The sequence below is a fragment of the Mustela erminea genome, chromosome 8 (genome assembly GCF_009829155.1).
Source record: "Mustela erminea isolate mMusErm1 chromosome 8, mMusErm1.Pri, whole genome shotgun sequence".
NCBI lineage: Eukaryota > Metazoa > Chordata > Mammalia > Carnivora > Mustelidae > Mustela > Mustela erminea.
This window is the reverse complement of record NC_045621.1, coordinates 28,165,336-28,186,240: the sequence shown is the minus strand read 5'-3', so window position 1 is coordinate 28,186,240 and position 20,905 is coordinate 28,165,336. Positions and strand designations below refer to the sequence as shown.

Here is a 20,905-nt window from a genome sequence, read left to right as displayed (position 1 = left end):
GCCGAGGACAGAGAGGCCTCTAGCGGCCACCGTGAGAAGCAGGCGAGGGCGGGGAGGGGCGGGAGGGCACTTCCTGCCAGGGCCTGGGGCTGCCCGGTTTTGCAAAGGAAGTGCTGCCCGGGCCGGAGGGGCGGAGGCAGGAAGTGGGCCGGAGGCTCGTGCAAGGGCGCGGCCAGTAGGTGCTAAGGGGCCGTGGAGGGGCGGATGGGGAAAAGAGGTGCGGAGGTCAAGAAGATCTAACGCCGGGCCCACCGTCTCCCCAAAGACCTTGACGCCTCCGCCTGCCGGCCCTTCCCGACACCTCAACAAAAGTTCTTCCGTTTGGCGCTGAACTTGGCTTCCCAGGAACTCGCCCCGCCCCCACGCCCCGCCGCAGCCCCTCCCCTCTACCCGGGGACAGAGGCCACACCCCTCCCGCCTGCAAATACCTTCCCGGTGCCTCCCCTAGGGACGCAGCCCAGCTTTCCTTTAAAGCTAATACTAGCGAGCCCTCCGCGTTTAATGCCTCCTGGCATTTAATCAACTCCGCCAAGAGGGCATTTCTCCATTTTGCAGGTCAGGTAACAGGTGACGAGACGTAGAATAATTAAACAGTACAACGGTGCACTCGGGTCCACTCACCACTGTACGCCCACCTCACACTTGCACACTTGAAGCCCCGGGGGGCCAGGGCGGCCCCTCCCTTCACATCCCTGGAGGGTGTGGCCTGAGGACAACCCCCATCCCCCACCCGGCTCAACATCCCCCCAGTGACCACAGAGGCTGGATGGGGGTCTTGCGTTTTTAGTTCTTGTCATACTGTGGGGCTCTCAGTCACGGAGAAGGCACTTAAAAGGGAAGGTCACCTGATTCTGGCCAACCTTGTCCGCCCTCCCACCCCCAGCTCTCTGGGGCGGAAGGGCGATGATATCTCCATTGGACAACCCCCTTGGCACTGGTATGTGGGTCCCCTTAACCGTTAAGCCCTGGGGAGAGCCCAAGGCCTTGATCTTCAGACTCAGCATTTTGGGGAAGGGGTTCCAGACAAAGAAGTCAGAGCTGGAAGGCAGGATGTCTTGGGAGCTGCCCCCAGCCAGCAGGGGGTGAGGCCGGGGGCGGGGGGGGGGGGGGGGGGGGGGCACAACAGGGGTGGGTTGGCACGGGGGGACGGGGACAGCTTGGCCAGGCTTCCTGGAGACCCCCAAGACCCCCAAGAAAGGTCCCACCTCCTACAGCTCCCCTAAAGGCACCAGTGAAGTATGGAGTGGGTGGGGGGGGAGGGCACCAATGAGATGCAGAGACCCCCACGCACTCAGCTGGTGGGACTAGCACAGCGTTGGGCACAGAGAATGTGCTGATGTGTTTTCAATGAATGAGTAATTGGAGCAAAGAGGGTGTGAGGGGCAGAAGACAGGGCTTGGGGCCCCTTGGCCCAGCCTGTTTCATTCAGAAAATAGCAGTTTAAAAAATGTAAAAATCCTTTCCCTCCCTCCCCACAATTTATGGGTCCAGGAAAGGGGTGAAGGACTGGGGGGATCTCTGCACCCTGGCCCTTCCCTCTCCCCTTCCCCTAAAAATCTATATACACATATACATATTTATATGGCACCACAAACAGGTCCTGCCTCTGCCCCCAACACCAGGGCTGGGGTGGTGGCCCCAGGGCCTTGGGTGGTTAAGGCAGATGTGAGAGGTCAGGGCTCGGTGTGGGAAGCAGCTTCCAGCTGCTGCTGAGCCTAGAGAAGCTGGACTCTGGGGTCCCACAGGACACACCCCATTCCCTTCACCAAGTGATAACAGATCTCCCCTCTCCGCCCTCCTAGGAGGCAGAGATCGGTGGGGGCTGTACCAGTCCCAAGGGAGGAGGTGGGGAGGCTGATTCCTCGCCCCTGCCAGCCCAGACTGCAACCATCTGGAGACTGTCCCAGGCCAGAGCCGAACCGATCACAGCCCTGGGAAAACAGGGCAGGGCAAAAAGGGTTCTATGCAAGGAAGGCACTTGGTGTCCACCGTTCCCAGGCTGGGGGCCCAAGGCATGGGGCAGCAGGAAGCCTGCCCCTCCCCCAAGTAGAACCAGAAAGGGCCAAGGGGCCCGATTTGGCAGCAAAGAAACATGGCAGCAAAGAGAGGGAGAGGGAGGGGGAGCGCCCCACAGGGCCCCACAGGTCCTCCAAGGAGGAGGAGGAGGTTCTAAGGCACTGACACAGGGACCCAGAGGCTCACTGCTCTTGGTGCAGCCTGGCCGGGCAGGCGGGGAGGGCCCACTTCCCCAAGCCGCTGAGGGCTGAAGTGGGCCACCGCTGCTGGGTTTTCATAAGGACAAGTCCACGTGGGAGGGGTGTGGGCCTTGGTCAGGGGCCGGTCGTGGCCCCAGGGCACCTCACTAGCTGCCTGGCCGTGGCTGCCTGAGCACTGAGTACACGTCATCCACGCGGCTGAGCTGCTCGAAGAAGGGCAGAAGGTCGTGGAGCTCCGTGTCGCTCATGTTGTCAAACCAGGAGGCCACCGGTACCTGGGCAGAGGGATGCACGGTGGTGAGCAGTGCAGGTGGCTCTGGGCGCAGGATGTCCAGACCAGCCCTGAGCGCCCACTGTTTGGTGGGCCACCCCCCGGGGAGCCCCTGACTCAAGACTTTCAAACATTTCTGACAGCAACCCACCATAAATTCCGTTTACCTATACGATAAACTGCCGGTTTTATAAAGTGGTATTTAACCTTCCCAGGTGCAAAGCCCTCCGATATTTTCTATTCTCTCTTTTTTTTTTTTTTTTTTAAACTCCAACTAGGACTCACTACATTGTTTCTGGGACCCAAGACTAGGTTACAACTGGTGATTTTCAGAAACTGAAACTGCTCCAAGACGCAGCAGGCACCACCACCAACCCCGCCCCTGGTGGGTACCCCCTCCAAGCAAGTGGATGGAATGATCAGTAAGGTCCGAAAAGCTGCAGGGGCAGTGGGTGTGTGTTGGGGGGGAGGCACAGGTCCCCGAGGGCAGGAAGCACAGAGGACCAGGAGGGCATCAAGCCCCAGACACCACCCAGCACAGCAGTGGGGAGGCCAAGGAGGCTCCTGCGGCTGGACCCTCTTCTTGGCTCTCGGTCCCCCAACCTGGTCCTGCCCAGTACTTACGGCGTTGTCTGGATGGAAGACGTAGGAGGCGGGCGAGTTGTCCAGGATGAGCACCCGTCGCAGGTCTCGGCCCAGCCGGCTCAGGTCCTTCACATAATTCCCTCGATGGAAGACGCAGGACTCACGAAACAGCCGCGCCCGGAAAGCCCCCCACTTGTCCAGCAGATCGGCTACTGGGTCTGCATACTATAGAGTGGAACACAGGTCATCCAGGCCCAAACGGGACCCAGAGGTCCACCGACTGCAGGCTGGAGGTGGAGGGGAAGCGGGTGGCCCCAGGAGCCCTTGGGGGGGGGGCTCACCTTGGCAAGGCTGGCGGTGAACAGCACGCACTCAAAGAGCTCGCCCATTCGCTGCAGGAACTCATCCACATGGGGCCTCTTCAGCACGTAGACCTAGGGGGTGGGCCGGTGAGGGGACTGCTGGCCAGCAGGCAGGGCCTGGGGTGGGGGGTGGGGTGGGGGTGGTGGTGCCCAGCTGAGGACAGGGAGGGAGCAGAGCCAGGAACACAAGAGGGAGGCTGGTCCCAGGGCCCACGGGCTTCACTTGGCCAGCACCTGTCCTTCCAGAAGAGGATCAAAATGAACCTCCAACTTCTAGCTTCAGGTCCTACCTCGTGGGGAATCACTAATTCCCAGTCTTTGCCCCACCATGGCCTTAGGCAAACGAAGGGGCCTGAAGGCGGCCCCCTTACCCCGAGGCAGCAGGGCACCGGCCCCCGAGCCAAGTAATGGAGAACAGGCTGGACAGCACACAGCCTATCCTGAATTACTTGAACTGGGTCCCGGGCAAGGGGGGCAAGGGGGCACCGAGGAGGAGCCCCACTCCCTACAGGCCTTGGAGTCGGGCCAAGTCCCCGAGGGTCTGTATCATCCTGGGCGCAAGTCTCACACCCTCTGGGCCCTTATGTTCCACCTCTAGCCAAGTCCCACCTTGGGTCCTCAGAACTGATGAGAGGAGCCTGGGGTCTGGAAGGCAGGTGCCAACCCCGCCGCCTCCCCCCACACCCAGCCCCTCACCTGGTGGACTACCCCATCAATCTCCACAGGGATGATGAAGTCCGCGTTGTTCACTGGCTGTGGGGGGAAAAGGAGCTGCTGGGGCGGGGCCTGCAGAGAGGACCCCAGCCCCCAGTCCAGGGCAAGCCCCCCTCAGAGACCCAGGGAGCTGAGGGCTGCTGGGCAGGGCCCACCTTGAAGGAGCTGTGCACCAGGGTCTCGTCCAAGTCGATGACCACACAGATCTTGTCCACATCCTGGGCCTTGGCTTCTGGGAGCAGGTACTGCGCTGGGGTCTGCTGCAGGGATGGGTGAAGTAGTTGGGGGCGCCTCTCCATCATTTCTCCTACGTGGGTCTTCCCTCCCCCAGCCCTCTATGCCAGGAGACACAGGAATGGTGGGGAGAGGCCACCTCCTTCCCAGCTTTGCCCCCGCCCCCAACTGGGGCCTGGGGCAGGCCACCTGGCTAGAGGCCTCACTTCCCCACCTAGGAAGCCAAGGGAGAGAAAAGCTTCCAATCTTACAGGGGAAATCCAGAGTTCCCTTGGCTGAAGGACCCTCGCCTGGGTGTCAATCTTAAGGGCATGCAGGGCCAGGCTGGGAAAGCCTGGGAGGGAGGGCACAGGGCTTGGGAGAGGGGCCCTCCCTACCTTATATGGCCTGCAGACAGGTCCCGAAAAGCCCCTTCCCTGAAACCGGCCCCAGCCTGAGCCCAGATGCCCAGGCCACCACGCACCTTGGGGACAGCTCCGTTCTCCTCCACCAGCAGGGGCGCCCCACTGTGCGCCGGCAGGGCCTCCCCATCGTCGCGGCAGACGCAGCAGAAAAGCGAGTGGAGAATGCCCCGGCTCCGGGGCTTCTGAGAAGCCGCTAACTTCTGCTCACCTGAAGCAGAGAGGCTCGAGGTGGGGGGGGGGGGTGTGCACCCTAGCCCGCACAGTCGTGCATCCATGCCCAGATGCGAACTCCTGACAGCCTGGACTCCAGGCCACCCCTCTGGTACCCACAGATCCTCCCAGTGTGGTTACAAAGCCCCCCTCATCCGGCCGCGGGCTGGCTGCTCTCCGTAGGCTTTCTCTTTTCTTACCAAACTTCATCCCTCCTGTGGGATCAGCCCCACCGGGGATGCCTCCAGACACCTACCTTACCTGAGCAGCCCTTGCTCGCTGGGGCCCCTAACCGGGGAGGGTTGGGGCCTGGGGCCCTGCCGTCCACTCCCGCCCTGCTCCCATCCTTACCGCCCACGTGGGTCCAAAGTCCTCACTGAAGCTGGGCGCAGAGGCAGGGAGCGGGGGCCTGGAGCCAGTGTCCCGCAGCCAGCTGCCGGCCCCGCCTCCTCCGCCCTCGCCCCGCCCAGACCTCCGACCTAGAGCCCGGCATCCGCCGCCTGATTGACGGGCCCACCCTCCACCGCCCCTCTACCGGGCCCCCAGCCTTCGGGCGGAGCTAGGCCCTAGCCAGAGCTAGGCGAACCTGGAGGGGCTTCCTAGCCTTCGAGGTCAACACCAGCACAGGGAGGGGCAGACGCCCAGCCTAGACCCTCCAGACCCCGAGGGCCCGGCCAAGGCGGGCGGGCTGCACCGCTTTCCCGGTCGGTGCGTGAGTGCACAGGCCCGGCGCCCAAGGGCCTGCAGCCAGGGCGCCTGGTGCTCAGCCCGATGCAAAAAACTCGCGGGTGCGCTAAAGACCCGTAGAAGTGGTTGCCCTACTCTTGCGCCTCTCAGGGGCTCAGTGCTTCCACGCGTGACGCGGAAGTTTGTTGGGATCGTAGCTGTGTATTGGCGGGAGATCCTTCCAACCCTCCCCAGCCCGCTGTCACCTCGGCGCCCCCTCCGGCGACCCAACTAGACCGCGGCACGGGGCGGAGCCTCACCGGGTGGCCTGAAGGCGCCCTCTTCAACCCCCTCACCCTCATTGGCGCCAATGGGGGGGAGGGGGCGACTATCGGGCAATGCGCAATGCCAGTCCTGGAGACCCGGAAGGAACCCACTCTCTACCCCTGCCTCAGTTTCCCCACCTCGAGCACTCGGGAGCGCCCTAGTGGCTCCAGGCCCCGCCCCGCGTCTCCGAGCCTCAGCGAGTTCAAACTCTCTCCCCGCTCCTTCTCCGGATGGGAGTTCTGAGCTCCGCAGTGGCGGGCGCCCGGGGCGGCGGCGCCGACTGTCCCAGGAAGGGTCTCAGCCCCTTCCTCCTCCCATCCCGCGGTGCCCCGGCCGCAGCCCCCTCCGCGCGGCCCCAGTACCTTTGCCCCGTAGCGGGCCCCGCGCCTCCTCCTTGGTGATCTGAGTAATGACGGCCGAGCTGTCCATGGGGCCGGGCGCGCTCCGCTCCGGCCGGACTCTGGCCCGGGCGCCCGGCCTCCCCCCCGGCTCGGGCCGGAATCGGGGCGCGGGGGGGAGGGGAGGGGTGGGAGGGAGGGATCCCCGCGAGCTTCGGAGGGGAGGGGAGCCAGGTTCTAAGGGGGAGGGGGAGGGAGGGGGCGCGGAGGAAACTTTGTTACAACATGGAGTTTCCTCCCCGCGAGGCGGATGCAAACATGGAACCCGGGCGCTGTTTCAAGGCTCCCCCTTAAAAGGGCAACGGCTTCGGCGTGACCTGGACTCGGCCGCGGCTTTCATCACCGCTGGGGCCGGCGCGGCTCGGCTCTGCTGACTGGGAGGCGGGCCCGGCCGGGTTCCTGCCGCGCTCCAGGGGGCGTCGCCTCTCTTCCTGCCGCCAGCCCGCGGGGCCGAGCCTCTGCGGCTGCGTGGCAGGACCTGCTCCCGGCCCGCCGTTCCAGACAGCCGAGCGCCGGGGGCCAGGGCCCGCCCCACCCGCCCCGAGCGCCCACGCCGGGGAGTGCCCGAGGGCGGCGCGGCTCCACCCCTGCTCTGTGCTAGGGCCACAGACTAGCCGCTTCGTGGTTTCCTCATCTGGGAAACGGGAATAACGCTCTCCGGTCTGCAAACTGGGTCTTCAGTGCTTGCAGAGGCCGCCTCGCAGGAAAAGTCCTGAGCGAGTGAAGGCTCCCTGCCGGCTCCAAAAGGCTGTGCAGATCCGCAAGATTGTGCTTTTGACCAGACTGTGACCGTCCACACCCACCGCAGTTTCGGGGCCAGGTGGCCCGGCACTGTAGGGCGTGAAAATTACAACTCCCTGCGCCAGAATGCCCCCGGCGGACCTCGCCCGGTTGCTCCATCGGGTACCCCGCGCGTCCGCGCCCACTTGTAGGGCCTTCGTGTGCGCTGTTCCCTCCGCCTAGAAGGCGCTTCCAGCCCCTTCACGGAGCCGATCCCACTGACCACCTTCTCCAAGAGGCCTTCCTAGACCCTTCGTCTACTCCCCACGCCGGCCACGCTGTACTTGTTGGGGAGGGGGTTCACGCGGTGCCAACACGCAGTGGGCGCTTAATCCCTGCGGGCCCAATTTCTGACGGTGGAGGGGCCCACAGACATCAGCTGTTTGTACGATGTGAAACACCCGTTCCACTTGGGGTGTAAGGAGACATCAGCTGGCGCGGGGACCGCGGTCGCCCGCTGATTCTTCTGGAGGGAAGCTCCCCTGTTATGCGCCGCGAGGTCTGCGGGTGTTTTTGTTTCTCTTGTTTATGAAGTTCTTTCCATTCTCCTGACTATTTTGTGTTCACCATTTAAAAAATAATAATAATAACGTCAAGCCCTGACAAACACGCCCCAGCACTTCCTTCCCCCACGGGGCCTCGGTGGTGGGGCGGAGCGGGCGCGTCCTGTCCCGTCCAGCCGCCTGGTGCTAGCGCCGCGCACGTCCTCCAGGCCCGGGCGGGGTGGGTTGGCGGGGGAGCCGGGGAGGGAAGAGGCCCGGCGCCGGGGCTGCAGGGTAGGAGAGCGGCGCCGGCCCGAAGGCGGGCCAGCTTTGTGCCCCGCGACCGGGGAGAAAGGAGGCGGCCCACACGGTAGGTGTGGCGCCCACACCGCCGGCGGGTTTGCATATAATGCTAATAATCGCCCACGTGTAGCGAGCGCTCTGTTCGCGTCCTGCTCCGGCTGTGCTCCCTAATCTCGTTCACTCGTCAGAACGACCCCCTACATCTCCCATTTTACAGATAAGGAAACTGAGCTCGGAGAAGTGAAGTGACTTGAGCCAGCCTTCTGGCGAGAGGAGAAGTGGGGTTCTGGCCACCAAGCTGAGAACCCTCCCCCTTCAGTTGAGCCCCGGCGGGGTGTGTGTGTGTGTCAGCTTTATCTCCGGACGCCCAGCTTGCACTGACCCCAAAAGGAAATGTGTGGTGGACTAAGTGAAGCCCTGGCCTCACGCCATGGCCGGAGCAGAGCGGCTCACCTTCCTCTCTTTCGTTTCTCCCTCTCTGTAGGCTGGAACCTGGGGAGGCCAAGTAGCTGCCCGAATGGATATGGCACTGGGCAGGGTCGCTGCCCGCTGCCCACCCACCGCCCGTCCTCCTCGACTCCCAACTCTAACACTAGCCCTCTCCAAGCCCTCTTCCCCTGGGAGACCTTCCCAGGCTCCAAAGCCTTCCAGGTGTATCTTCCCACACGGAGTCAGGAGGCCCCCTGCAGTGTGTGCGTGTGGGGGTGGGGTGGGGGGTTTGTCTATGGACACCGAGGAACTGGCAGAAGTACCTTGGGCCTGGGGCTTCCTCCCTGGCAGCAGGGGCAGTGTCCACACTCAGCTGCTATTCCGGAACTGCACTGCTCCAGCGGCTGGAGGGCGCCTTAGCCACGTTATTTTCCTCCTTGTACTTCAGAGGGAATCAGATGATGTGGGCAGTGGGTCCAGAAATACCAGGACTCTGAGGGGTTCTGACTTGCAACCCTGGACAAGTGTCTCTTGCATTCAACACCTCAGCTTCCTCATCTGCCAAATGGGGTTGCTAAGAGCCCAACCCAGCCAAGTGAAAGTGTGTGTGTGGGGGGGTGTCAGGGCAGAAAGGGAGGGTGTCCTTCCATCGCCCTATGTGAGGGGGAGAATCCTGGTGCCCCTTTCCACCTGAGAGGCCGATGAAGCATCCAGTCCCTCCCTCTAGGAAGAACCAGAGCTACTGGCGGGTGGAGAGCAGCGCCTTGTAAACGTTTCCCTGCCCAGAAATGACAGACCTTGGCTTGACCTCATTGGTAACCCCTTGCCCAGGCCCAGGGTAGCCCCGTAGCTGATCCTTTGGTCCCTTATCCTCCTTGCCTTCCTTGCGCCCACATTCTCAGTGGCAGCCTTAACTATTCTGATGGACAACCAGTTCATGCCTCTGGGGTTCCCAGCCCACCCCCCACCTGCCCTACAAGATCCAAGAACTCCCCACAAGGCTGCATGTCTGTTTGGCACACCTGCCCCCCACTCTTGGGAGGTTCATTCTCCCTTGGCTGCCCGCCCTTACCCATTCAGCTTTCAAAATCCGGTTCAGGAGTTACCTGCTCTGGCCCCGGACTCACTTTTCCAGGTGCGCCTAACACACAATTGGGCTGTTCCCTCGCCCCACTGTTGGCTGTTGGATTTGCTGTCACTGGACTTAGCTAGCTCCCCCTGCTGAAGTGTGAGCAACGTGAGCGCTGACGTCTTTAATTCGGGGACTTTACCTTCCTCCCCCACGTCTGTCACGGGATGGCACCCAATTAATAGTAAATTGATGGAGAGAGGTGTGCAGGGGTATGGCTGGGGACACCTCCAAGAAGCTGGAGAGGAGTAATGGAAGATGCCTCTTCTCCTATTATCCGGTCCCCATCCATCCCCCCTTTTCAGCTAGCGTGGGTCCCACCTTCTCCAGGGCCAAGCCCAGAAGAGGATACAGCGACCTTCTAGCTTAGGTCCTGCACCCTCTCCCACCGTTTCTCTGGTTGGACCAGACCTGTCCCATCCCGTCCCTCCTGGAGGGCCCCACTCGCATCGTTGCCCTTTTAAGAAAGAGGAAATTCTTCTCATAAACAAGCGCCCCAACCAGAACGCGGAGCTTGCCCCACCAGATCTTGGGCAAAAGGGGGTGCTTCCAGGCACAAAGCTGGCTCCAGGCTCAACCCAGGGAAAGGCCTGGCGGCCCCCTCTCGCCACCGCTCTCCGCAGCTCAAGGGCTAGGGTCCGAGACACCCGGAGAGCCAGGAGGAGGGACTTGGGGGAGCCTAGAAACAGCCCAGGGAGCGTCTATAAAGTGCAACCCTTGCACCGGGCGAAGGGGTGCCGGGCGGCTCCCAGCGGCCGGAGGGATTCCCCGCCCACAAGGTTCCTCCCTCACCTCCCTTGGTTCGCCAGGGCGGATTCCGAGGCCCCAGGGCGCGAGGCTCGAGCGCCCGCCTCCTCCTCTTTGGCCGGGAGGGGGGAGGCAGCGGCGGGGAGTGAGGGCACTTGGGACCGTCCCTGCCCCTAGGGGGAGCTGGGAGTCAGTGCGGAGGGAGCTTTAAATGCACGGCGTGGGAGTCCGGGCGGCCGGGTCCCCTGGGGAGATGGCAAATGAACTGGGCCTCCGAGGCAAGGACTCGGGTTCCACGACCCGGTGCCTGAAGAGGGGACAACTGCGCCTCCGTTTTACTGCCTGGGATGTGGTTTGCGGGTGGTACAGAAACTCTGAGGCTACTCTAGCAGATTCGTGCTTTCCCGGTTTCTGCTCTCCCGCTCTTTTGGACGAGAAGTGAACTAGTATTTATTGAGCATTCATCGGATTATCCTAAACGCAGGTTTAGAGCTGGTGTCCTGCCCCAACTGGGTCCCTCCGTCAGGTCACTCCTATAGGTGCTCAATAAATATTTTTGGAATTACTATTATTTTTAAGTCCCAAGTGTCAGACACTGTGTTAAAGTGCTTTACATCCATTGCAAGTTTGGTGTTGTCCCCATTCTACAGATGAGAACACTGAGGCTGGAGGTTAATCACTTGTCCAACCTAGAAAACAGCAGGTTCCTACGGAATCCAGGTTGGCCTGCCTCCAAAACTCCCACTCCATCTTGCTGCCTTCACACACACCCCAGCAGGCCCGTCTGCCCCAGTCATCCCAAACCTCAGCCAGGCACAGGGTGGGGAGTTCATCCAGAGATCTTCCCCCTCTTCTACTCTTCAAGAAGCCCATACAAGAAATGTTGATGGGAGCTGTGGACCAGAAGGGTGGCTCCATGGGCAATGAGACAGGTCCAGACCTGGGAGAGGGATGACATGAGTCCAGGAGAGAGCAAGACCTCCCAGGAAGCCCAGGTGACTCCCCTTTCCCCAGTGCCCTCCATCCTTTGCCTCCTTTCCTTGCCTCCCCCATCCCCAAGGCACCCTCTGGCCCTGCAGTACCAGATAGGCTGTGAGGCCCAGGTAGACGGCAGCCAGCAGAGCTACAAGGACGAAGTAGGCAGGGTGTGGGAGGCTGGGCAGGTAGATGACCACGAAGTAGAGGTTGATGGCACAGACCAGAGCCATGATGAAGGATGTGATGGCCTTGCTCAGCCTGGGGGCAGGAGGGATGCTGCTCAGCACTGGCTGCATCTCTTCCTTTTCTCCACTGCCCAAGCCAGCCTGGAGGAGGCTGAGGGCATGCGCAAAGCCACCTTCTCTGGGCTGTGGGATCTGGCGCAGCAGACCACTTGCCTGCTCCTGTCTCCTGGGCCCTCCAACTCCACACTGGTGCGATTTGGCAAGAGCAGAGTCTGGGGTGAGCCGGTGAGGAGCTCAGGTTCTAGACATAGCCTCCCTCCCCAGATTCCAGTCCTAGTTCCCCACACTTGATTGTAGGGTGTCCCTGCACACGTTCCTTAACCTTCATGAGCTTCTTTGGATGCTGGTAATTCCTATCTCTGGGTGGGTGTGAGGATCAAATGCAGAACTGAAAGTCCAGGGTTGGGGGAGGGCGGTACTCACCTGCCATTGGCAAACTCCTGCATCACAGCGGGCATGCTGGTGAATGTAAGGATCGGCAGCACAGCAAAGGGAAGCTGGGGAGAAGCAGGAGGATGGGGCTGAGGGGCCCTGCCCTCACCATGCAGCCGGAAGGGGGGAGTGGAGCAGGGCTCCCGTCCTGCTCTGCCTGTGTGCCCTCGGCCAAGTCCCCTCATCGCTCAGAGCCTTTAGGCTCTCCACCTCTGTGCCTTCCAAAGTTGTGAGGCTTCAAAGCAGGAGAAAGCGTTTGGGCGCTCTGGTCCCAGGCTGCCCAAGTCTGAATGCCAGCTCTGCCCCCGGACACTTAACGGTGTACATCAGTTTTCCAGTCAGTGAAATGGGGACAGTGGTGGTTCCCCTGGGAACTGCTGTGAGCCTTAGAGGCAAGGTGTATTTCGATGAGTGTTAAGGGTGGGGGACAGGCTGCGTAAGGAGGTTTGCTGTGGTTCCTGTGCAGCTCCGCAGGTGCAGGGGTGCCAGGGACCATGGGCTCACCAGCAGGCTCTGCAGCACGTTGAGCAGGTCATTGAGACCTGACAGGTCTTTCAGGTCCCTGAAGACCGCCACCAGCACCGTGGGCAGGATGGCGCAGGAGCGAGTCAGGAGCACGCGGGCAAAGCGTGACCACCGCAGCTTCAGGAAGCCCTGGGGTGTGGGGTAGTGGGGCACCTTTGTGGTGGGGTTCAGGACTAGGGATTCCAGAGGAGGGATCCTCTGTCGTCCCTCAGCCCATTTCGCAACAGGGCGAACGCCCTGTTTTTCCATCTCTGAAATGGGAGCAGCTCTGATGCTAGTTGGCAGAGAGAGGATGGATGAGAAGAAATAGGGGTTTCCCCCACAGCTGCATGCTTAAGACTAAGCTTTTGGGGTAAAGGCTCCTATTAATCGTGGGTCTGCAGCCAGTAGTGAGTGAGCTACTGAGCCAGCAGCCTTACTTCTCTGCAGATTTTCTCATCGTTAAAGCGGGGCTTAAAATAGCGCCTCTGGGCTGCTTAAAGGAGTAATGAGGTGTCTGACCCCCCAGTAGTGTAGCCGTTGACCTGGGACCCTTGGCCCTTCCCATCCCGCCCCAGACCGCACCTCCATCACAAACTGTCCCGCGTACGTGCCGGTCATCGTGGAGCTCTGCCCGGCCGCTAGGAGCCCCACGGCCCAGATGTAGAGGGCAACGGGGCCGAAGACGCAGCCCAGGATCACGCCCTGCGGGGCGAGGTGTGGTTAGACCTGTGGCATCGCCCCCTCGCACAGCTCCACCCCGAGGTGGGCGTGGCGATGAGCCCGGTTGGGGCTGGACGGTTGGTTACTTTCCAATCCCACCCCTGCTTGGTGCTTACTCCTTGGTAAATGTCCACGTCCACCGTAAGGTTGTTCTTGGGGAAGATCTTGGCGTAGTCGTGGAGGCTGCTGTTGGCACAGACGTTGAACTGTGGACACCGGGACAGTAGGAAGGTGATGTGCACAGTCTCAGAAAATCAGATGTAACGTGCACAGTCTCAGAAAATCAGACAGCCAGGCCTTGACCAGGGGTCGAAAACTGGTGACCGAGCTGAATCCGGCCAGACAGTTTCTTTGACTAACGAATGTTTTTCCTCTGTAATGTGAATTTGTGGCCAACATCTAAAATTGAGAAGAATCCATACGGAAACCCGGTTTCCAGGGTTCTGTTGAGTTTGTAAGAGCTGGCATTACCACAGTGAGTTGGCTGGCAGTGACCCAAGCTGCTCCACAGCCCCTCTCCCGTACACTGGACCCACTTAGCACAGGCCTGAGACCGCCTGGTCCTTAAGGCCACAGAGCGAGACAGTGGCAGTGCCTGCTGCATCCCCTGAGGCATGGCCAGTCCCCCCCCCTCCCGCCCTACAGTGCTCAGCGTTCAGTAAGCACCCACACTCCTGGCTAGCAGTTGTCAGACCCGCATGGCAAAAACCCACTGAGAAAGGAGAGAGGCACAGGTCCCAGATCCCAGAGACCCAGCGAGGAGCTTTGTATCATTGGCTGCTCTGTCCCTAGTGTCGAGGCACTGACTAAGCCATAACATACTCAGTAAATCTTTGCTGAATGGATGATGGTTTATCTGCTAATGATGAAGATGATCAGGAGAGAGGACTCAGAGAAGAAAAGGACTGCTTGAACCTTCCCAACTCTGTGCTCATGTTCAAGTGGGCCCCAACTCCCAGAATGCTCTCCCCAAAGTTCACTGGACAAATCCTGGCATTCTTCAAGGTACAGTTGGGTCCTCCAAGACTCCTCCAAGACTCAGCTCCTCCCTCCTAGTCACCTCCTTTGGATGTCTATGCCTTGTCCCCTCCTCCACCCCCCCCCAAGGTTGTCGGATCCGTGACTCCCCAACAGAGTGGGGGAGGGGTCTCAGCCAGAGGCCAGGCCACAGATGCCCTCCCCTACCGGTGCAGAAACTGTGGGACAGACACTCAAAGGGCTCAGATGCATTGCCTGGTGTCCCCAGCAGAGCCTGCAGGGTTTGGGGGTTGGGGAGGCCGGCTGTGGCTGTGTGGGGAGGTGTAGCTCACCGCAGCCTCATTGGTTTGCTGGTAGAAGGCCTGCCCAAATACGGCTACAACAAAGAGATTGATGAAGAAGGAGACAGACAGGGCGATGGTGGCCTCAATCAGGAAGTACATGTTGGCTTCTCGGATGTCCGTCCGGCGGGACCGGTCTATCTCTCGAGACTAAGAAGGTCAGAGGGGAGGAAAGAGCCCAAGTTCCTCAGAGCTCCCCCAACATTCTCCATCTTCACACTTCTACTTCTGTTCCCTGCAAACCTCAGTTCTTCTTTCTCCCTGTGGCAGTTTGGGACAGGCCTGGGTCAGCTGACCCCCTCCTGTATGCCCAGTTATACCTTGCCTTAAGGGCCTTTGCACTTGCCATCCCCTCTACTGGGAATATCTTCTCCCCTGATCTTCCTTCCCATCCTTTGTGTCTCAAAGATTACCTCCTTAGAAAGGCCTTTCTCGACTAACTTTTCTAAAGCAGCTCCTGCTTAGTCATTATCATATTTCTCTGTTTCCTTCCTTCAAAGCACCTTTCACAATCTATAATTCTTTCCTTTACCTGTTTACTTGTTCCTGGTCTGTCCGCCCCACTAGAATACAAGCCCTAGAAAGGCGAATGATTTGTCTGCCTTTTCATCATTGTTCCCTGATTCCCAGCACACAGTAGACACCCTATTACTACACATTGAATAAGTAGGGAATGAATCACTTCCCGCCTGAAATCAGGAAGGCGGGAGCCAAAGGGGCGGGGCTCCGTGTTCGGTGGCCGCACGAGCCGGGCGGAGAGGAGCTGACAGCACTCCCTCCCCTTCCAAGCTTGGCTCACCTTCACCAGGGCCGAGTGCAGGTAGATGTTGTGAGGCATGATGATGGCGCCGACGATGCCCACGGCCTGCAGCAGCTCTGGACGGCCGCAGCCCGGGCACGAGGGCAGGAGCAGGCCCCGAAGAAGCGCTAGCTGGGCGGGTCTTGCGACCACGTACTGTGGGGAGACGCCTGGTCAGGCCGAGCCCTGGGTGACCGGCTGTTCCCACCATCCGCCCGCACCCTGGCCGCTAGGGGGCGTGGCTAAAGGCCGCTGTCCCCCTCCCTCTCCCAGGCTCTGCGGGGGGCCGGGAGGAATGGCCTTGGCGGGAGGGGGGAGGGGAGTGTTGCGGCTTTGGCTTCCTTGGCTTCCCACCTCGTAGCCGAAGGTCAAGGCCATAATAGTAATAAGGAATCCAAAAAAGGCTTCCAGCTTCCGCAACCCTAGGGGGAAAGCAAAGGGTAACAACACCAACAACAATTGTAAGCGATTGGTAATGGTATAGATGAAGAAACCCAAGTCCAAGTAACTCGCTCAAGCCCACACACAGCCGGAGTGAGCGGGCTGTGAGCCTTTCTCTCCTCTCAGTACCGCAGAGCGAGGTTTATACCCCGTCGCTTGTGAGCCGAGCGGCGCACCCACCGTAGTTGTCAAGGAAGAGGAAGAAGAAGGTGTCCACGATGGTGATGAGGACGCCGCCCCAGAGCGGGATTCTGAAACCGGAGTGGCCAGGGTCAGCCCAGCGGAGGGGCAAGGGTCTGGAAACCGCCCCCCACCGCCCCCACTCCACCTCCCCAGGCAGGAGACTGTGGAATCTGGCTTCCTGGGAGCAGGGACCCACGTGGCTCTAGGCAGCTAAGGGGAGAGGGGAGCAGAGCGTGCTGGGGATGGGAAAATGACACAAAACACAAGGAAAGAAAGGCCAAACTGGGTGGGGAGCCAGCCTGGCCTCGAGCTTGGGGCTGCAGTTCCTAAGCCCTAGTGGTGACTGGCATCTGTGTGACTTGAGAGGAGTCACTCCACGTTTCTGGGTCTCTCAGAATTTCAACATCTCTCTGATGCACACCCCCCCACCCCAGCAAGCAACACAGCACAACAGCTCTAAGTCAGGGGGTTCGGCTGGGTCAAAGGGACTCGGGCAAGTCCAGGGAGGTCCCTGGACTGCAGAACTGGGACCCGTTGAGGTGGTACCGTCCGGCTGAGAGCAGACTGAACGCAATGGCGGTGCCAATGACCTCCTGCATGTCTGAGCCCACGATGGCTAGCTCGATGGTCAGCCAGAGGAGTGTGCGGGGCACCTGGGGGAAGACGCAACCCTTTACCAATGATGGGCCAGTTATACTCATTATTTGTTGATGTCCCATGGCTTTCTGTACCCTGCATGATAAGGTTGGGCAGGCAGCCAGCTTGCAACACCTGCCGGCTTCGCCCGCTGGCTTCCAGTTAGGTTTTGTAGGAAACAATTAAGAGAGATTGAAAGGCAAGGAGAGATCGTTTTTTCCCCCCTACTTCTAGGGGTGTTCCTGGCAGTGTTGCCAGCAAGAGCACCTTGGCAGCCAGGGCTCTCTCAGTCTTGGTGGCCGTGCTTCCAGAAGCTTGGCCGCAAATGGTGACTGGGGCAGCTGCCCAGCAGCTTTCTGATCCCTGGGTAACACCTCCTTTCCTTGCTCCTCCAGCCCTTCCAATAGCTTCGTGACTGCATCCCTGCATTAAATACCTGGTTTCTGTTTTCCCACCTGGACGGTCACTGGCAGCAGGGTCCCCAGTGTCCACTCCAACTAATGACCATCCCGAGCCAGTGCCTACCTAACTTGCACCTTGGGCAAGTCACTTTCCCAGGTTTCAATGTCCCCTCCTGTAAAATGAGCAGGTATCTCTAACATCCCTCTCAGTCTGTGCGCTATTAGTTTGAGCCTCAGTCTTCCCATCTATCAAATGGACTTGTGATGCCTCGCTTGAGATGATGTGTTTATTTGACCATGGAAGCTGTAAATAGCTGTTTGGGGCTTGGGGTCTGTGAGTGCTCCCTGTCCAGGTGCACCAAGCTCACCTTAGGGTAGTAGAGATGGCAGACCTCACCCAAGTCCTTGCCTGTCACCACGCCCAGCCGGGCAGCAAGCCGCTGGCAGAGCAGGCCCAGCACTGTGGCCCATAGCAGCACCCAGAGCAGCTGTGAGAAGATAGGGAGAGGCCTTCCGTGGTGGGGGTTGGGGGGGTGGGGAACCCTTTGGCAACCCAAGCTGCTGCTGGTACCCTCTAATCCTCTAAGGACACCCCTTGGGGAGGGAATAGAGGAGATGGAGCCAGAAGACCAGCACCTTTCCCCCATACATCCCACACTGGCAGGGCAGCCCTGGGGGCCCTTTTTGGGTCCATTTGAACTTGATGCCTGCTCCCTCCAACACCAGCCATGGAGTCCACTCTGGGGAAGTGTGTCAAGTTGCGGGGTGGGGGAGGATCTGCCCTCCCAAGGGTGCCCCAACTCAATCACTTTGAATCCAGCCACAGCGCCAGCCTGAAGATCCGACTCAATGTTTCCTGGATCCAGGAAAGCGATGCTCATGAGGAAGCCGGGCCCTGTGAAGGCCCACAGCTTCCTCAGGCTGAATGTGCCCTGCAGGTGGGAGTAAAGGGAGGAGATGTTGGTGCCGTGGGGTGCCCCCCGCTGAACCCCTCTGAGCTCATCAGCCCCAGGCTATCTAGCCCTGTCCCCTCCTTTCCCCCATTCCTGGAGCTGCCACCCTGGGGTGGAGGGCATGGAGTGGGAGAAAGCAGCAGGATTTGCTGAGTCATACTGGATTTGCTTTCTGGATCTGTCCAGTTTGGCAGCCGGCCTACGACTGACCAGTCTGCCTCATGCTTGCCCTGACTCAGCAGATCCTCAGAGCCCAGAGGGTGTCTTTTCTGGGGTCAGGCCTCCCTGGTCCTGCTCCTCCTTCCCCAGTCCCTTTTCAAACCACAGTCCCTCCTTTCTGGAGTCCACTGAGCCTAAGATCTCCCCATCCCATTCCAGGGCGAGGCCTGGCAGCCTAAGGATCTGCTGAAGATTCTGGAAGTGCAGGCTGACAGCACTCTAGAAAGCATCCTGTCAGCTTCCGTCATTTCTCCCGGTGTCCTCGCCCTGGTCCTTTTCTCTAGTACCACAAGAGATGCTCTAGGCTCCAGCCTCAACTCGCCCCAGATCCCTTTCTGTCCGTAAGAAAGCTGGGATTCGCTCAGAAATCCACTCGATCATTTTTAGACAAAATGTGAGCCCCCTAGGTAAGTGCTAAGGACGGAAACAGAAGAGGACCAGTCGCCACTGTCAGTCACTGCTGCTCAGAGCTGGAAGGGACTTCCCATGGTCTTCAAAAGATCTCTTTCCCCTGGCCTGTGAGATCCTATAGCATCCTGTCAATCCTGAAAGACCCCAGGACGTTTCCAGCCTTCTTACCGGTTCTGTGTCAGGGATGGGGATCTTCTCACTCAGGTATGTTGTTCTAAGAGCTTCTTGCTCGTGTGGCTCCGAGCTGGGTGGGCTGGAGATGGAGCCATAGTTGGGCCTGCTTGGCCTTTGAGGGTCCTTGTCACCTGCAAAGGGCCCCAAGGAGGGGTGGTGAGTGCCTGGTTTCTTTCTGGTGGCCCAGGTGTAAAGCTCTCTGTTGTTCCCCCCTACAGTAGCTTCCTGACAAAGGGGAGAGATTAAGACCCATGTGAACAGGGACCCTTGATTCCCATCTTGGGTCCATCACCTCCAACCATTGGCCAAATGTCTCAAGATTTTATTTATTTGTTTGTTTGTTTGTTTGTTTAATTGATTGAGAGAAAGAGCAAGTGCATGCAAGGGGGAAGAAGAGGGAGACATGGAGAGAATCTCCAGCAGATTCCACGCGGAGCATGGAGCCCAATCTGGGGGTCAGTGTCACTACCCTGAGATCATGACCTGAGCTGAAAACAAGAGCTGGACGCTTACCCTACTGAGTCACCCAGGTGCTCCGACCAACCAAATATTTCAGAAGATGCTAGAATTACTCTCCTTCCATGTGGGCAGAGAGATTCTCAAATCCAGGTCTCTCCTGCCACAAAGGGGGACACTGGGCTCTGAGGAGGGCACACTGATGCCAATGTGTAAGCCCCATGGCCTCACCCTGCCTCCTCCATCAGACAGGTAAGCTCCAGGAGCTCCAAATCCTCAGAGAACAGACAAACGGGACATTCAGCACTTGAGGATGAAAAGAGCCCAACCCCCGGCTACTGTCTGGCATTGGGTCGAGGCCAGGATACCCATGGCAGTCCCTGACTCTCCCCTACTCCCAACCCCCTTTTAGGACTCTGGCCCTGGAGGGGGCTACTCACCTGTCATGAGGATGGCAGACTCAGGCACTGTGCGTGCGAGTGGGATGCTCGCGGCCACTCAGCACACACACTCTCTCTCTGAGGGCTGGTGCCTGCCCGTCCGTGTGCAAGCCCACACCTCCTCTCCACCCTCAGCTGATCTCAGCTGTCCTCACACACATTGTGAAACACTTTCCAAAGGCAGAAGTGGCGAGCTCTGGCGGAAGAGTCTCGTTGACCGAAATGCAGGAACTTATTTTCCCCTCCTGGCCTGAGGCCCACCACACACTTTGGGCCCCCTTCCAAGTGCCGTTCAGTCTGCATCTCCCAACGTAGCTCTGATTTCAAGACAGTTCCTGCTACTCGGACGTTCCTGTCCAGATCACATGACTCCCTGCCCACACAAGCAGTCAGGCCCTTCTCTTCAGTCTGGAGTCCCCAGCAGTGGGAGTCCTGATGGCTAGCAGGCCTCAGTTTCCCATTGAGTGCCTCAGAGGAGAAGAGCTTCGGGCACTGCCTGGGGACAGGCGTTGAAGACTCAGGCCAAGGAGAGCCTCAGAAGAATGAGGCACTGGAACTCTGGTCCTGATTCTGGTTCTGATTCTGCCACTGAGTCACTCAAGGTCATCAGCAGGCCGTACCTTTCTCTGAACTTGTTTCTTCTGTTACATGAAGGACTCAGACTTGCGAAGAGGTCAAAAGAGTAGGGGCCCAAGAAGGCCAGGCAGGTCAGATAAAATATGACACAGGTAGGGAGTCAGAAAAACAGTGCCTGGGGGGCGAATGGGTGGCTCAGACGGTTAAGCGTCCAGCTCTTGTTTTCAGCTCAAGTCATGACCTCAGGGTCCTGGGATCGAGCCCCACTTCAGGCTCCCTACTCAGCGGGGAGCCTGCTTCTCTCTCTCCATCTGCCTGCTGCTCCCCCTGCTCTCTTTATGTCAAATAAATCAATAGCATCTTTTCTTTAAAAGAAAAGATTCTTTTCTTTAAAAGAAAAGATTCTTTTCTTTAAAAGAAAAGATTCCTTTCTTTAAAAGAAAAGATTCTTTTCTTTAAAAGAAAAGATGCTATTGATTTATTTGACAGAGAGATTACAAGTAGGCAGAGAGGCAGGCAGAGAGAGAGGGGGAAGCAGGCTCCCTGCTGAGCAGAGAGCCCGATGAGGGGCTTGATCCCAGGACCCTGAGATCATGACCTGAGCCGAAGGCAGAAGCTTAACCCATTGAACCACCCAGGCACCCCTAAATCAATAGAATCTTAAAAAAAAAAAAAAAAAAAAAAAAAAAAAAAAAAAAAGAAGAAGAAGAAGAAGAAAAAAGAAAAAAGAAAAACAGTGCTGGTTCAGAGTTCAATGA

General features: G+C 59.2%; 2 protein-coding genes across 4 annotated transcripts; both read right to left on the bottom strand.

Moving 5' to 3' along the window:
* Positions 1-767: 767 nt before the first annotated feature.
* Positions 768-6,756, bottom strand: CTDSP1 (CTD small phosphatase 1). 2 transcript variants are annotated; one of them, XM_032354789.1, is made up of 7 exons: positions 6,352-6,756; positions 4,846-4,994; positions 4,304-4,405; positions 4,131-4,187; positions 3,414-3,506; positions 3,112-3,297; positions 768-2,491 (listed from the first exon to the last, which is right to left on the bottom strand). In XM_032354789.1, the coding sequence occupies exons 1-7, from the start codon at positions 6,416-6,418 to the stop codon at positions 2,363-2,365; spliced, it is 783 nt and encodes a 260-aa protein (XP_032210680.1). In that variant the 5' UTR covers positions 6,419-6,756; the 3' UTR covers positions 768-2,362. The 2 variants fall into 2 exon arrangements, with proteins under 2 accessions (XP_032210680.1, XP_032210679.1); XM_032354788.1 differs by having other exon boundaries at positions 4,304-4,408; positions 6,352-6,752.
* A 3,894-nt stretch (positions 6,757-10,650) lies between these two features.
* Positions 10,651-19,828, bottom strand: SLC11A1 (solute carrier family 11 member 1). 2 transcript variants are annotated; one of them, XM_032354785.1, is made up of 15 exons: positions 19,572-19,825; positions 18,670-18,806; positions 17,728-17,850; positions 17,287-17,406; positions 16,428-16,534; positions 15,879-15,949; positions 15,612-15,679; positions 15,258-15,413; positions 14,450-14,608; positions 13,256-13,345; positions 13,002-13,121; positions 12,417-12,566; positions 11,904-11,977; positions 11,340-11,493; positions 10,651-11,197 (listed from the first exon to the last, which is right to left on the bottom strand). In XM_032354785.1, exons 1-15 carry the CDS (start codon positions 19,576-19,578, stop codon positions 11,111-11,113), a joined length of 1,623 nt encoding a protein of 540 aa, XP_032210676.1. In that variant the 5' UTR covers positions 19,579-19,825; the 3' UTR covers positions 10,651-11,110. The 2 variants fall into 2 exon arrangements, with proteins under 2 accessions (XP_032210676.1, XP_032210677.1); XM_032354786.1 differs by lacking the exon at positions 12,417-12,566 and having other exon boundaries at positions 19,572-19,828.
* Positions 19,829-20,905: the final 1,077 nt, after the last annotated feature.

Coding starts and splice junctions, on each gene's coding strand:
- SLC11A1 (XM_032354785.1), bottom strand. Junction 14,609..15,257: donor TGCACTCGGCCCTGGTGAAG/GTGAGCCAAGCT, acceptor TGACCTTCTTAG/TCTCGAGAGATAGACCGGTC. Junction 13,346..14,449: donor AGCAAACCAATGAGGCTGCG/GTGAGCTACACC, acceptor CGGTGTCCACAG/TTCAACGTCTGTGCCAACAG.
- CTDSP1 (XM_032354788.1), bottom strand. CDS start 6,418: ATGGACAGCTCGGCCGTCATTACTCAGATCACCAAGGAGGAGGCGCGG. Junction 4,409..4,845: donor AGAACGGAGCTGTCCCCAAG/GTGCGTGGTGGC, acceptor CCATCCCTGCAG/CAGACCCCAGCGCAGTACCT. Junction 4,188..4,303: donor TGGTGCACAGCTCCTTCAAG/GTGGGCCCTGCC, acceptor TTCCCCCCACAG/CCAGTGAACAACGCGGACTT.